Source organism: Oncorhynchus mykiss, chromosome 16 (assembly GCF_057628025.1).
Source record: "Oncorhynchus mykiss isolate SJ-2025 chromosome 16, ASM5762802v1, whole genome shotgun sequence".
NCBI lineage: Eukaryota > Metazoa > Chordata > Actinopteri > Salmoniformes > Salmonidae > Oncorhynchus > Oncorhynchus mykiss.
This window is the reverse complement of record NC_143037.1, coordinates 37,738,725-37,753,742: the sequence shown is the minus strand read 5'-3', so window position 1 is coordinate 37,753,742 and position 15,018 is coordinate 37,738,725. Positions and strand designations below refer to the sequence as shown.

At 42.2% G+C, this 15,018-nt stretch overlaps 1 protein-coding gene across 1 annotated transcript in view; it reads right to left on the bottom strand.

The window, feature by feature from the left end:
* The window catches only part of LOC110491876 (chemokine-like protein TAFA-5), a 50,711-nt gene that overhangs the window by 28,601 nt on the left and 7,092 nt on the right, over positions 1-15,018 (bottom strand). The window contains exon 2 of the mRNA XM_021565697.3: positions 4,694-4,843. Within this exon, the coding sequence (XP_021421372.1) occupies positions 4,694-4,843 (150 nt within the window). The remainder of the gene's footprint in view (positions 1-4,693; positions 4,844-15,018) is intronic.

Below are 15,018 nucleotides of genomic sequence, written 5' to 3'. Positions count from 1 at the left end.
TATATCATTTGTGGAAGTTTGGTTTCTCCTCTGAACGACGTGGAAAAATGCATGCAGCTGGAGATTGCGCACCAATTTCGACGGAGGACACCAGGCGGACACCTGGTAATGTAGTCTCTTATGGTCAATTTTCCAATGATATGGCTACAAATACGTCACAGTGCTGCAAACACCTTGGGGAAACGACAGAAAGTCTAGGCGCATTCCTTGCGCGTTCACAGCCATATAAGGAGACATTGGAACACAGCGCCTCCAAAATCTGGGGCATTTCCTGTTTGAAATTTCATCTTGGTTTCGCATGTAGCATCAAGAACTGATGCTACAGGCGAAACCAAGATGAAATTTCAAACAGAACGTGGCACTCACAGATAATATCTTTGCAGATTTGGAAACGTCAGAGCTGTCAATTATATGCATAGTCGAGCATCTTTTCGTGACAAAATATCTTGTTTAAAACGGGAACGTTTTTCATCCAAAAATGAAATACTGCCCCTAGAGTTTCAAGATTAATCATAATCCTGTTCAGCCCTCTGTAATCGATGCAGGAACGCAGAACTCCATTCTCCTTTCCCACGAAGAAGAAGCCTGCAGCACCTGGGGATGTAGACGATCAAATGAAACCTGCCTCCAGCGACTCCCGGAAGTAATTGTCCATGACTGTTGCTTCAGGGGTCGCGAGGGATTACAGACGGCCCCGGGGAAGGTAATATGGATGAGGAGGGATGGTGGTGGATTGCCTCTTACTGAAGGCCACCCAGAGGTCGAAGTCCTCGGGAGGGAGAGGGGAAAAGTCTTGGTCTTCAATGGATGCCGGGGAACACAGCGATGCTCTTGGTGGGGGTCTTAGGCATCTAGTAGGTGTCCCATTGACCAGGAGAATAGTGGGTTATGTAGCACTAGCCAGGGGTACCCTAGGATAAGGGGGTTCTCGGGAGCAGTAATCAACAGAAAACTAAGAGTCTTAGAGTGGTTCACCCTAAACTGCGGTGGAATGGGCTTGGTCTGATATTCCACCTGGCCGGAGCCGATGGGGCATCCATCGAGGTCTTGAATCTACAGAGGGATGGGTGATTTCACGCAGGGGATTTGTAATTATCTGGCGAAGTCTTGGTCATTGAAATTATCCACGTCCCTGGAGTCCACAAAGGTTCGAATGTGGTGCTGACGGTTGTCCCAATGGAGGGTTGTGGGTAGTGTTGGACGGTGAACGGGTAGCTGGGGTCTAACTGCACAGCTTGTCCTGGTGAGCCCCGGCATTTTCCGTCAACTCTGGGCATATAGAACGGAGATGGCCAAGACCTTCGCATTAGAGGCAGCAGCCGCCTCGCATGCACCTGTCACGTTCCTGTTGGCTCAGACTTGTGCGTCCCAGGTGCCTGGGCTCCTAAATGCTGGGCTGGGGTGCTCCGGAAACCAGAGTATTTGGTGTCAAAAAGGCGCTGTCTCACACGTTCTCGGATGCAGTTGTCAATCCTGATGTTCAGCATTATCAGGGAGTCGAGGTCCTCTCCCACTTCCCGAGTGGCCAGTTCATCCTTGATGGAGTTAGACAGACCCTGGTGCCTCAGTATTCCACCCACTCTCTGCGGCGAGGGTGAAGAACTCAATGGTGAAGTGAGCCACTTGTCTGGACCCTTGGCGGAGGTTGAACAGTCTGCTTGCCGCTTCTCTTCCGCCGACTGAGTGGTTGAAGACTCGTCGCAGCTCAGCAGTGAAGGCTAATATAGGAACTGTGGGATGGTGGCTGCTATTCCCACATCGCCGTTGCCCACGCAAGGGCCTTGCCCGAGAGTAGAGTGATGATGTAGGAGATCATGGCTCGATCGGTGTGGAACGAGGAGACGATAGCTCGAACACCAGAGAGCGCTGAGTGAGGAACCCCCTTGCATCCTCCCGGCTGGCCGCCATAGCATTCGGGGGCTGGGATCTTGGGTTCCCGGTGCAGGTTCTCTGGAGGAACTACGGCGACGCTTTTAGCACTGGGCGATGAGACTTGGGCATTGGCTCCTCCTGGGTTGGGCCAGGTAATCTGTAAGAGGTAATCTGTAAGTGCCCGAAGGGTCTCCGATATTTGGGAGAGTTGTTCCTGCTGCCGCGCCAGCGGTGTTCCTTGGTGGGTTTTAGCATTCTGGATCTGGGTGATCTCTGCTGGGACCATGTTGAGGCAGAAGCTTACTGTGATGTGGTGAGGTTGGACCCGGGAGTAGAGGAGAGACCAGATGAGGAATCAGTGGTTAAGGATGAACATAATACTTTACTGAGAAACGGTAGTTGCAGGATCACAGTACACTTGAAAAACAACAAACACTAAGTCTCAAACACTCGCTCAGGAAAAAACCACACACGATAAACAAGTCAAGCTTCTGCAAAGTAGAACAGAAAACGCACCTCTTTTAACAGGGAAATCACAAAGAGTAAAAGGGACACACCCGAGTGTCGTTCATTTCTCTAGGATTGTCTCTGGTTATGTTTAAGGATGGGGGTTAGGGTAAGGGGTAGGGGGTGAGCTTCCACATTTTTCTAGTATTCCATTGTTATTTGATTATTGAATTGTTTGGTTTTGAGTTTGCAAGACAGGCATTTCACTGTATTTGTGCATCTGACATTAAAACTTGAAACGATCATCCTGAGCATCCACTTCTCCCACAGTGACCTCTGACGTCACCTACTAAGGAAATGGCCACGATATCGGCATTTTCGACAGTTAAATGCAACAAAACATTATTTATAAAAAGCAATCTATTAATGTGGTTTTTGAACTCTATAATTTGTTTGTAACGGTTTTCTTGAGGTGAAGGAGAGCCGGACCAAAATGCAGCGTGGTTTCTATTCATGGTTCTATAATGAAGAAAACTATACATGAATAGACAAAACAAAACAATAAACGTGAGAAAACCTAAACAGCCCTATCTGGTGCAAACACAGAGACAGGAACAATCACCCACCAACACACAGTGAAACCCAGGCTACCTAAATATGATTCTCAATCAGAGACAACTAATGACACCTGCCTCTGATTGAGAACCATACTAGGCCGAAACATAGAAATACCCAAATCATAGAAAAACAAACAGACTGCCCACCCCAACTCACGCCCTGACCATACTAAATAATGACAAAACAAAGGAAATAAAGGTCTGAACGTGACAGTACCCCCCCCCCCCCAAAGGTGCGGACTCCGGCCGCAAAACCTTAACCTATAGGGGAGGGTCTGGGTGGGCGTCTGTCCGCGGTGGCGGCTCTGGCGCGGGACGCAGACTCCACTTCCCCATCGTCTTAGTCCGCCTTATTGTCCGCCTCACTGGACAGAGGGGCAGCTCGGGACAGAGGGGCAGCTCGGGACAGAGGGGCAGCTCGGGAGCCTCTAGACTGAGGGGCTCTGGCGCCTCTGGGCTGAGGGGCTCTGGCGCCTCTGGGCTGAGGGGGACTGGCGGCATTGGCGGCCCCTGGCTGACTGGCGGCACTGGCGGCCCCTTGCTGACTGGCGGCACTGGAGGCCCCTGGCTGACTGGCGGCACTGGCCAGACTAAATAATGACAAAACAAAGGAAATAAAGGTCAGAACGTGACATTGTTTTCAAGGATGATAGCTGTACTTTTAGTTTATGGTTGACACAGCTTGTTGGCAATTAGCCAATCAGCATTTCCCAAAGAGTTCAAATCACATGAATGCATCCAACTGGTATTTAAGACTTCACAACTGGTAAATTCCCCACCTCCCACATTGTTACAAATGCAGCATCAGAGTGGAAACTTGTGAGGCCCAACATAACAATCTGGTCACAACAGACTATGCAAGGAACATTGTGAATGCTGTTACAAATGCAGCATCAGAGTGGAAACTTGTGAGGCCCAACATAACAATCTGGTCACAACAGACTATGCAAGGAACATTGTGAATGCTGAACATTGGCATTTAATTTTTCATCTGTACTGAAACCGAACCGTGACCCCAAAACCGCAATACGTACCAAACCGTGGGTTTGTTGAATCAAATCAAATTTATTTAAATAGCCCTTCGTACATCAGCTGATATCTCAAAGTGCTGTACAGAAACCCAGCCTAAAACCCCAAACAGCAAGCAATGCAGGTGTAGAAGCACGGTGGCTAGGAAAAACTCCCTAGGAAGGCCAAAACCTAGGAAGAAACATAGAGAGGAACCAGGCTATGAGGGGTGGCCAGTCCTCTTCTGGCTGTGCCGGGTGGAGATTATAACAGAACATGGCCAAGATGTTCAAATGTTCAGAAATGACCTGCATGATCAAATAATAATAATCACAGGCAGAACAGTTGAAACTGGAGCAGCTGCACCGCCAGCACGGTGAACCATTAATACTCTAGCAGCCAATAATAATCAATTTCCTTATTCTATAATCATAGTTCTCTCTTAGTTAATTAGCATCGCAGGAGCCAGAGACAGTATTACAAAGACTGTGTCGTACCAGATACGCCAGATATGTCCTGTTATTTATGTACTGCAGAGCAGTGCGGACTGGGGCAGGGGGGTGGTCAAGTGTGGTTGATCTCCATGTAAGATGAAGATGACCATGGAGAGATACAGCTAGGGTTGCAAAATTACCTATTTTTCCAGAAATCCCAGTTGGTAGATTCCTAGAACCAGGAGGGACTAAGCATGAAATCCAAAATCCTCCAATGAGGATTTCTGAAAACTAACCGCAATTGTTGACACTTACCGTCGACGCAGGCTGGCCTGGCCTTCGTGGTGCCAGCGATCTGGCCTCTCCTGCAGGCACAGCGGGCAGTCTGACGGGCAATGGTGCATCTTGGCACGCTGCTGTCTCTGTTGAGCATCACAATCTCACAGGTGCCCACAGCCAACTGGCCTGCAGAGACAACAAAGGAAGAGTCCATTACATGGTCTGTCTTCAATGGCATCCTACACTCCATATGCAGTGCACTACTTTTCACTGTTGAATGGAATAAGATGCAATTTCAGACACCGTCTATGTTACGTTACAGTCATTCAGCAGAAGCTCTCATCCAGACCTGCATTCAAATAGCATTTGTTTTATTTCAAAATACTTCAGCTGCGCATGATTGAGCTGCCTGGCACAGCGGAATCAATGGAATATTCCCTTGCTCAAATTTTAGGTCATGGGTGCTTCTTTATGTCTTTGCCAGAAATGAAATATTAAGATGAACAAGGTTGCTCCATGAAGGTTAACTTCCAGCTCTACTTCCTGGCTTGAGGCATTATTTCAGCTCATCCCACAATGCAGTTCAAACAGGGGTAGTGGGGGTATGCGGTACCGGTAAAAAGTTAATATTATTACTATACCAAAGATGGTTAATTTCGTTCATAAGAGAGCAAAGAGCAGAAAGCTCTGATGAAGGCCAAGAGGCCGAAACGTAAGCTTGAATAAAAAAGTGATACTAGCAAGAGCAGGTCAAAAAAAAAATCTATGCATATAAACTGTTACTATGCACCTGCAACAAGATAGCTCAGATGCGCGAGTGTCATTTTTTGTTGTTGAATTGTAGAATGTAAAACACACACCAACATAACTTGTACAAAATATCATGTAAACAAAAAACACTTTTCAATTAGAAAAGAAATCCACTTTGGTTTTAAAAAAGGACTTGACCAAAAATAAAGAAATAATAGTTACAAATAAAAACGACTTACACCACCACAGAAGCTATTCGCCATCTTCCAAGTTGTTTTGTTGTTTACTTGGAGATCTAGCTTTCAAAACTCGCAGCCCCTCTTCCAATGCATTGGAATGCAGTGTGCTGCACCCCCATATCTAATTGATCAGTTGTTGTCAAAGCCGAAATGATTATGACATCTGGGCATTTAAAGTGTTGCATCCCCGGGTAATGGTAGCGGGTTATTTTTAGTTGTTGTAAAGAGGAACTCGACAGTAAAAAGCATTAACATCACGAAGAGGTTTATTTCCAAGATGACAGTAGATACTACATAGCAGGTTCCAGGCCGAGTCCATCTGCACCCGCTCAAAGGAAACACAATTGAATACCTTGGCCAACAACCAATGAGGCCTGCCAATAAAACTATGCGCATCCAATCAGATACATATTTCCAATATAACGTACTGAACACGTGCATACCATTTTAACCAGGAGTGCATAATAACTTGCTGCTTATATCTCAAACACTACATAAAGTAGACTTAATTTTCTAAATGTCACATACTATTAAACTAAATATTTTGCATACTAAAACGGCCTACTATTTAGGATGCAAGTATGAGTATTTGGACACATAATAGTCTCACCCCCCCCCCCCCCCCCCTCCCCCTCCACACACACACATCCAGCAAGTCCCCCACTCCTGGAGGTTACGGCTGTGCCATTTGATATCAATGTTCTCCCCATGATTCAACAGCAACCAGATGAATGGGACCACATGATAAGCTTAGAGGAGAGAGGGAGGAGGGAGAGAGAGATGGAGGGAGAGATGGAGGGAGACAGTGCGGAGGATTACAGGCTTCTTAATGTGCCCTAAGCCACTGCAGCCCATTCCGTCACGAGGAGCAGAAGTTAATTCATATGACAGGGAGTTTCCGTCACTCGGTGGCACGGAGAAGCTTGGTCTCGCCTCTATTTCAGATTATGAAATGCACTTACGGTGGGCCACAGAGTGAGGGATGGTGGGGGGGGGGGGGGGGGGGGGGGGTCGCCCACGCTCTGGTTTCCATCACAGATGACATCTACAGGCGCTGGCACCCGCTACCGAGTAGAGTGACTAGCTCTTCCCGGGAAAATGACCTTATCACTGAGTCACACACAAACAAACGTACCCACTTACAGAGATGCATGGATACATATACACACACACACACACATGCACACACACACAAACCTCAAAGCAAATTCACAGCGCAGTGTGATTTCAAATGTGCAATATTTTTGTGTAAACTTATTGTATGACTTTTAAGTTTCAATAATTCAATATTCTGTAAATACTGTATACTCCAAGCAAAAGGTATGGGATCAAAAACATGTTTTAACTATGGCTTAAATTCAGATATTTTAATTAATGCATATATTTTAGTTTTGACCTGGCTGGCTGCAGTTCAAACTAGCACTAAGTACCTTAATCTGCATGTGTGACAATATCTTATTCTCATTCCTATGTTGAAATCATGGGACTCAGCAATGTAGTTGCAGTGATGTTATTTGAGTGAGGCAATTGAAGCCACACACCCACAACCAGAAGCATTTTCTGAGTTGATGAATATGTGATGTTATGTAAAAGTAAGACAATCAAAACCACACACCCACAACCAGAAGTATTTTTTCTGAGCTGATGAATACAGTAACTTAGACAATATACAGTGCCTTTCAAAAGTATTTAGACCCTTCTATTTTTTCTCGTTAATAAATACAACATTCATAACTAAAATATAGTAATTGAGTAATTATTCAGAACCTTTCTTTAGGCAAGCCTATATTAGTTCATGAGTAATATGTGACTTAACAAATCACATAATAAATTACACGGACTCACTCTGTGAGAAAATATGATTTTTGAATGACTAAGCCTTCCTCTGTCCCCCATACATACAACATCTGTAAGATACCTCAGTTAAGTATTGAATTTCAAGCACAGATTCAACTACAAACCTTTCCGAAAGCCTGATAAAGAAGGGCAGCACACATGAAGAAAATAACCTATATAATACTATAGAAGTATTACTATATTTAGATACTCTATTATTCACTGCAGTGGTTGTGCAGAACAAATATATACACTACCGGTCAAAAGATTTAAGGGTTTTTCTTTATTTTTACTATTTTATACATTGTAGAATAATAGTGAAAACATCAAAACTATGAAATAACACATATGGAATCATGTAGCAAACAAAAAAGTGTTAAATAAATCAAAATATATTTCATATTTGAGATTCTTCAAATAGCCACCCTTTGCCTTGATGACAGCTTTGCAGGTAACGCTCATTGAGAGAATGCCAAGAGTGTGCAAAGCTGTCCTCAAGGAAAAGGGTGGATATTTGAAGTATCTCAAATATAAAAAATATTTTGTTTTATGTAACACTTTTTTTGGTTTCTACATGATTACATATGTGTTATGTAGAAAATAAAGAAAAATCTTTGAGTAGGTGTTCTAAAACGTTTGACCGGTACTGTAGTGAATACTGTAGTATTTACTGTTGTATTTTTGTGGATATGACTGTATTATTTGCCAGAAATTACTGCAGTATACGGTAGTGTTTACTGTAGTGTTTTTTTGGACATTACTGTAAAATACTTATTTACCAGGTGTGAAAGTAAGATGGTAAGGTCCAGTATGGTGTTCCGGCAAAATAAATAGTGGGGGTAAGCTGTACCGGTAAAACATGAGCCTATTACAACAATCAAAACAAAATATCAAGAAAAGTGTAGTCTATTACACCATTATTTATCATTCCCACAGGTCAGAGGCATGAAAACTGAGCAAATGAACTTGAAAACAGGTGGTATAGTTTAGGTTCCAAAATGCGATGTGGTTCGAGGAGAACACAGAAATTTTGCCAAGGCAGGTGACCGACACCGAGAGGCACACAGACAGCAGTGAACACATACAGTGGCAAGAAAAAGTATGTGAACCCTTTGAAATTACCTGAATTTCTGCAAAAATTGGTCATAAAATTTGATCTGATCTTCATCTAAGTCACAACAATAGACAAATACAGTGTGCTTATTAAACTAATAACACACAAACAAGAATATGTCTTCATGTCTTTCTTGAACACTGTGTAAACATTCACAATGCAGGGTGGGAAAAGTATGTGAACCCTTGGATTTAATAACTGGTTGACCCTCCTTTGGCAGCAATAACCTCAACCAAACATGTTCTGCAGTTGCAGATCAGACCTGTACAACGGCTAGGAGGAATTTTGGACCATTCCTCTTTACAAAACTGTTTCAGTTCAACAATATTCTTAGGCTGTCTGGTGTGAACTGCTCTCGAGTTAGCCTTACATTCTCCTGCAAAATGTCTTGATAAACTTGGGAATTCATTTTTCCGTCGATGATAGCAAGCTGTCCAGGCCCTGAGGCAGCAAAGCAGCTTCCAACCATGATGCTCCCGCCACCATACTTTACAGTTGGGATGAGGTTTTGATGTTGGTGTGCTGTTCCTTTTTTTCTCCACACATAGTTTTGTGTGTTCATTCCAAACAAGTCAACTTTAATTTAATCTGTCCACAGAATATTTTGCCAGAAGCGCTGTGGAACATCCAGGTGCTCTTTTGCGAACTTCAGATGTGCAGCAATGTTGCTGTTTTTTGGACAGCTGTGGCTTCTGCCGTGGTGTCCTCCCATGAACACCATTCTTATTTAGTGTTTAACGTATCATAGACTCATCAACAGAGATGTTAGCATGTTCCAATAGATTTCTGTAAGTCTTTAGCTGACACTCTAGGATTCTTCGTAACCTCATTGAGCATTCTGCACTGTGCTCTTGCAGTCATCTTTGCAGGACGGCCACTCCTTGGGTGAGTAGCAACAGTGCTGAACTTTCTCCAATTATATGCAATTTGTCTTTCCATGGACTGATGAACATCAAAGCTTTTAGAGATTCTTTTTTTTTTTTTTACCCTTTTCAGCTTTATACAAGTCAACAATTCTTAATCTTAGGTCTTCTGAGATCTCTTTTGTTCGAGGCGTGGTTCACATGAGGCAATGCTTCTTGTGTTTAGAAAACTAAAATCTTGTCTCATTGACTCCTGACTCCAATTAGATTTTGGAGAAGTCATTAGCCTAGGGGTTCACATACTTTTTCCAACCTACACTGTGAATGTTTAAATGATGTATTCAATATAGACAAGAAAAATACAATAATTTGAGTGTTATTAGTGTAAGCACACTATGTTTGTCTGTTGTGACTTGAAGATCAGATCAAATTTGATGACCAATTTATGCAGAAATCCAGGTATTGCAAAGGGCTCACATACTTTTTCTTGCCATTGTACATTCTGCCCTAATGACAATTGCCAAACGTCATTGCACCTTTTGGTGTTTTGTGTAACAGATATTTCCATTCATCACTGTTTGGAGGCTGGTGGATGTGAGTGGATGAACGTGTGTGGGTAGGATGTTTTATATCAGATATAAAACATCATGACTCGTGTTTATACCACAATAAAAGGTAATACATTTTAAAAGTAAAATGGCAAATCTTTACAACTATGCCCAAAGAGCTCCTATTGAACTAATAGGGATTCTACATGAAATTCTAGGAGTAGGCCAATAAAATGTTTTGGTGCACAATACATTACATTTACTTTCACCTTTGGTATTTAGTAATAGTCTTTTTGTTTTATAAACTTAAAAAAACATATTATTATAATTTTGTACTGAATTAAATTTTATGAATGAATGACATTTTGTTTTCGTGTCAAATCACCATTTGGCAACCCATCCCTTATGGGATTAATTGACACAAACAAACATTACAATTCACTATGGTAATTAAATGATCATTCTTCTTCTGGCTTTCTCTGCATTACACATCACATAGAGTGAAACAAAAAAATCAATAGTAAATAATGTTATCCAAACAATAATTACATCCCTAGAGCAGTAAAATAATATACATACATACACACTGTATATATACACCTACACTAACGTTCAAAAGTTTGGGGTCACTTAGAAATGTCCTTGTTTTTGAAAGAAAAGCACTTTTTTGTCAATTAAAATAACATCAAATTGATCCGAATTACAGTGTTAATTTTTTAAATGACTATTGTAGCTGGAAACTGCTGATTTTTTTATGGAATATCTACACAGGCCCATTATCAGCAACCATCACTCCTGTTTTCCAATGACACCTTGTGTTAGCTAATCCAAGTTTATCATTTTAAAAGGCTAATTGATCGTTAGAAAACCGCAATTATGTTAGCACAGCTGAAAACTGTTGTGCTGATTAAAGGAGCGATAAAATGTGCCTTCTTTCGACTAGTTGAGTATCTAGAGCATCAGCATTTGTGGGTTTGATTACAGGCTCAAAATGGCCAGAAACAAAGGACTTTCTTCTGAAACTCATCAGTCTATTCTTGTTCTGAGAAATGAAGGCTATTCCATGGGAGAAATTGCCAAGAAACTGAAGATCTGGTACAATGCTGTGTACTACTCCCTTCACAGAACAGCACAACTTGGCTCTAACCAGAATAGAAAGAGGAGTGGGAGGCCCCGGTGCACAACTGAGCAAGAGGACAAGTACATTTGCTGCCTAGAAGGCCAGCATCCTGGAGTGGCCTCTTCACTGTTGCCGTTGAGACTGGTGTTTTGGTACTATTTAATGAAGCTGCCAGTTGAGGACTGGTGAGTCGTCTGTTTCTCAAACTAGACACTCAAATGTACTTGTCCTCTTGCTCAGTTGTGCACCGGGGCCTCCCACTCTTTCTATTCTGGTTAGAGCCCGTTTGCGCTGAGCAAGAGCCACATAATGCTAGGGTATATCTGGTGTGCTTTCTGGAATAAGAGCAAGCGTATATCATGGTAGAAAGGTCAATAGAGGATCAAATGTGTTTCATTCTCTATTTCTTTGAAAAACTTTACTAGCTATTCTGGCAGTTGGCATATCCAACAGTCTATACCAAAGTCTGCCATACATGCGTTCCACCTCACCTCACCGGGTTCCCAGCCCGTGTCCCCAGTTATTGCAAGAATAGGTGCAAACTTATGGACACCTAAAGAGTAACGTACTGCTCTGTTCTTAACACCCCACACTCCTGCTGAATAGTCCAGAACAGGACACAACGCATGTCTGATACAGTTTGGAGTACGTAGCATAACCTATATCTTTGAGTGTTTTAGTTGGTCCTAAGAGCTCTACTTGCTGAGTTGGGAATTGTTTGGGCTTTCTCATCGAGGAAACCTACTGGACAAATACCAAAATCACAAATTGTCCTGTAAGTAGTTGGGACTGGGATCTGAACAGCTATGTTCAACACTATTGCTATTTTATACAAAATGAACACAAATATATGGCCTATACTTGGTATGTAGGTTTCTCACTCATGGGTGGCAAAAATTGGGATATTGGGGAGTCACTGGATTGATGCTGGGTCACTGAATTTATTTTGGGGTGATTTGTGAATGAAAATAAGAGCATGTTCTCATAGCCTACAGGTAAATCCATTTGAAGTCAATCACTTTTTGACAGCATCCCTTTTGTTTTAAACAAAACTTTCCATACCTGTTTGCCCATAGAAGAAGTTGTCAGCAAGTTACTTTTTGGACCTGAATGCCAGAATATTAAGGAGATAAAGGTGCTCAAAGTTGACCATTTGCATACCCCATACTACCACGGTTGAAATAAATGATCCCAGAAATGTTCCATTTGCACAAAAAGGTTATTTCTCTCAAATGTTATGAATACATTTGTTTACATCCCAGTTAGTGAGTGAGCCTTTCTCCTTTGCTAAGATAATCCATCCACCTGACAGGCATATCAAGAAGCTGATTAAACAGCATGATCATTACACAGATGCACCTTGTGCTGGGGACAATAAAATGTGACGCTTAATTGTGCCGTTTTATCACACAACACAATGCCACAGAAATCTCAAGTGTTGAGGAAGCGTGCAATTGGCATGCTGACTGCAGGAATGTCCACCAGAGTGGTTGCCAAATAATTAAATGTTAATTTCTCTACCTTAAGCCGCCTCCAACGTAATTTAGAGAATTTGGCAGTAGGTCTAACCAGCCTCACAACCGCAGAACACGTGTATGGCGTTGTGTGGTCGAGCGGCTTGCTGATGTAAACATTGTGAACAGAATTCCCCATGGTGGCGGTGGGGTTATGGTATGGGCAGTTATAAAAAAAAATGTGCAGGCTTTGATTTTTTCATATTCTCATGTGTTGTAGCATGTACATCATCTGAGGTTTTTGTGTTTTGCCACCATCGGTTGAGACACAACATGTTGTTGAATGCAATGTGTCATTTCAATCATAGAAATATAATTCATAGAATGGACCTATCCCTGCAATTTAGCTGGTACACCATTGAAATTGTAACTTCTAATTACTGCCACAAAGATGGCCATCAGTCCATCCATTGCTGAATGTCAACTTAAATGTTAATGTCTATCTATTATCTATATTTCTGTGATTTCAACAGGTTTCCTATAGAGGATTGACAGTTTATTTTAAAACAACAGATATTCCCATTCAAGTCAACATTCTCTGATGTCTAGACCTCCAACCATCTTAGTCAAGAACATCAGATAAAATAGGATCAAGCTACAACATATGCAAATATGAAAAACATCTGTTTATTTCAAGAAATTATAAGATAGTTTGACAACCCTGTTTGTAAGCTTTAAATAACATAAATCTCAACATTTATATTTTCCAGTGATGAAGACATGGATAAAAGGAATCAACTTTGAGTACATTTATCTCTTGAATGTTTTGGCATTCAGGTCCAAAAAGTAACTTTAAGTGCACGTCTACAATGGGCAAAGGTTTTGTTCAAATCAAAAGGAGTGTTGTCAAAACGTGATTAAATTCAAAGGGATTTACCCCTACTCATAACGCCCAAGAGCATGCTGGGGCCATTCATTCTCTTTGGTTTTTGGTCATCAATGCTTGTTTCTGAAAAGTAGTCTAAGCCCAGATTGTGGATTGTAATACACTACTTTTCTTAGGTAAGGAGGCATTTTTGTGATTTAGTAATTTGGGTAAACTAACCCTTTAAAATGCAGGAAGGAGTGGCTCTCGTGGAATAAAATTATTAAAAAAATACTATGGAAGGAAAAGATGAGGACAATTACTGATAATATTTACACTTTCCACCCACATAACATCAAGAATTTTAAACTCCAATGCACTCCACGTAGAAAATAACTACAAACTCAACCGCAAGGGAGGCAAACAGTTGCTGCAAAATAGAATTCCTATTCAGGGAGCTGTAAAATATGGGCCTTGATTGATTTTACTGTAAAAACATTTTCATTTTTCCATAAACATCCCCCTAGGTATACGACTTCAAAACAGGAGAAGTGGTTTACTTACATCAAAATCATCCTCACTGTGACTTGTCACCACTGAACTGAGCTGCCGGAGAAGACTGAAATCTCTCTATAAACTTTACAACCATTTTCCATTGAGCTGATAGCTTCACATTGACTTAGTAGGCTGGACATAGTAGGCTACAGCACACAGCTAAAGTGACAAACTTACCATTCCATCATCACCACCATACGATGCCGATATAGTCAGAACAACAACTACCTCCACCTCATTAATCAGAGAACATCTCTCTATCTCCACCCTGTCCTCGAACCCACGTCCAAAACAAAGGTGCTGAGGTTAACAAAATGAAGAGAGGGGAGCTGCTGGTCCAACTGGAGGAATTGGCTCCGGAAATACAGAAATCTCAGAATGTATCGTTGAATAAACTGGCGAGGGTAGAGAGAGGCTTGACAGGCAATCCATTAGTGTGGGGCTGGGGCCCAATCGTGTGAGCCGGACAGGCTACTGCACTTTGATTTCCTGTCGCTGCCACTGTGACGGATGGCGCCGTTATAGAGGGGAGGCAATGCAGCCAGTCGTGGCAGGATTCATGACCGGCCCGGCACCCAAGACCAAATACCTCTTGTCGTGGAAATTCAGTACTGAGAGAGACTCGGTCTTGGTCATTTCTTCAAACAATCATCTTTATTTAATCTTGATTGATTATTGCCATAATGGGACCGTCAGCCCACCAGTCTTGACTGACTGTTAGGCTGAGAGTCTAGCCTTTACAGACGATGCACAGATTTTATATAGCTGATAACAAGATTGTTTCGTCAGTGACTTCTAACCTTCCCATAAGCCACCTTGGTTATCTACACAGGATGGTATTTTACTTAGTGTCCCAGATGCCAGGAAGATGAGACAACGAGGCATTGTTCTTAACTCTTACAGGCTCTCTCTATCTTGTGTCACACACACCACATCTTGTCTATAGAATGCTAGCTTTTAGGTTTTTATCACCAACACAAGTCAATTGTCAGCTTCAAGCTCTCTAGTAGAACCCAT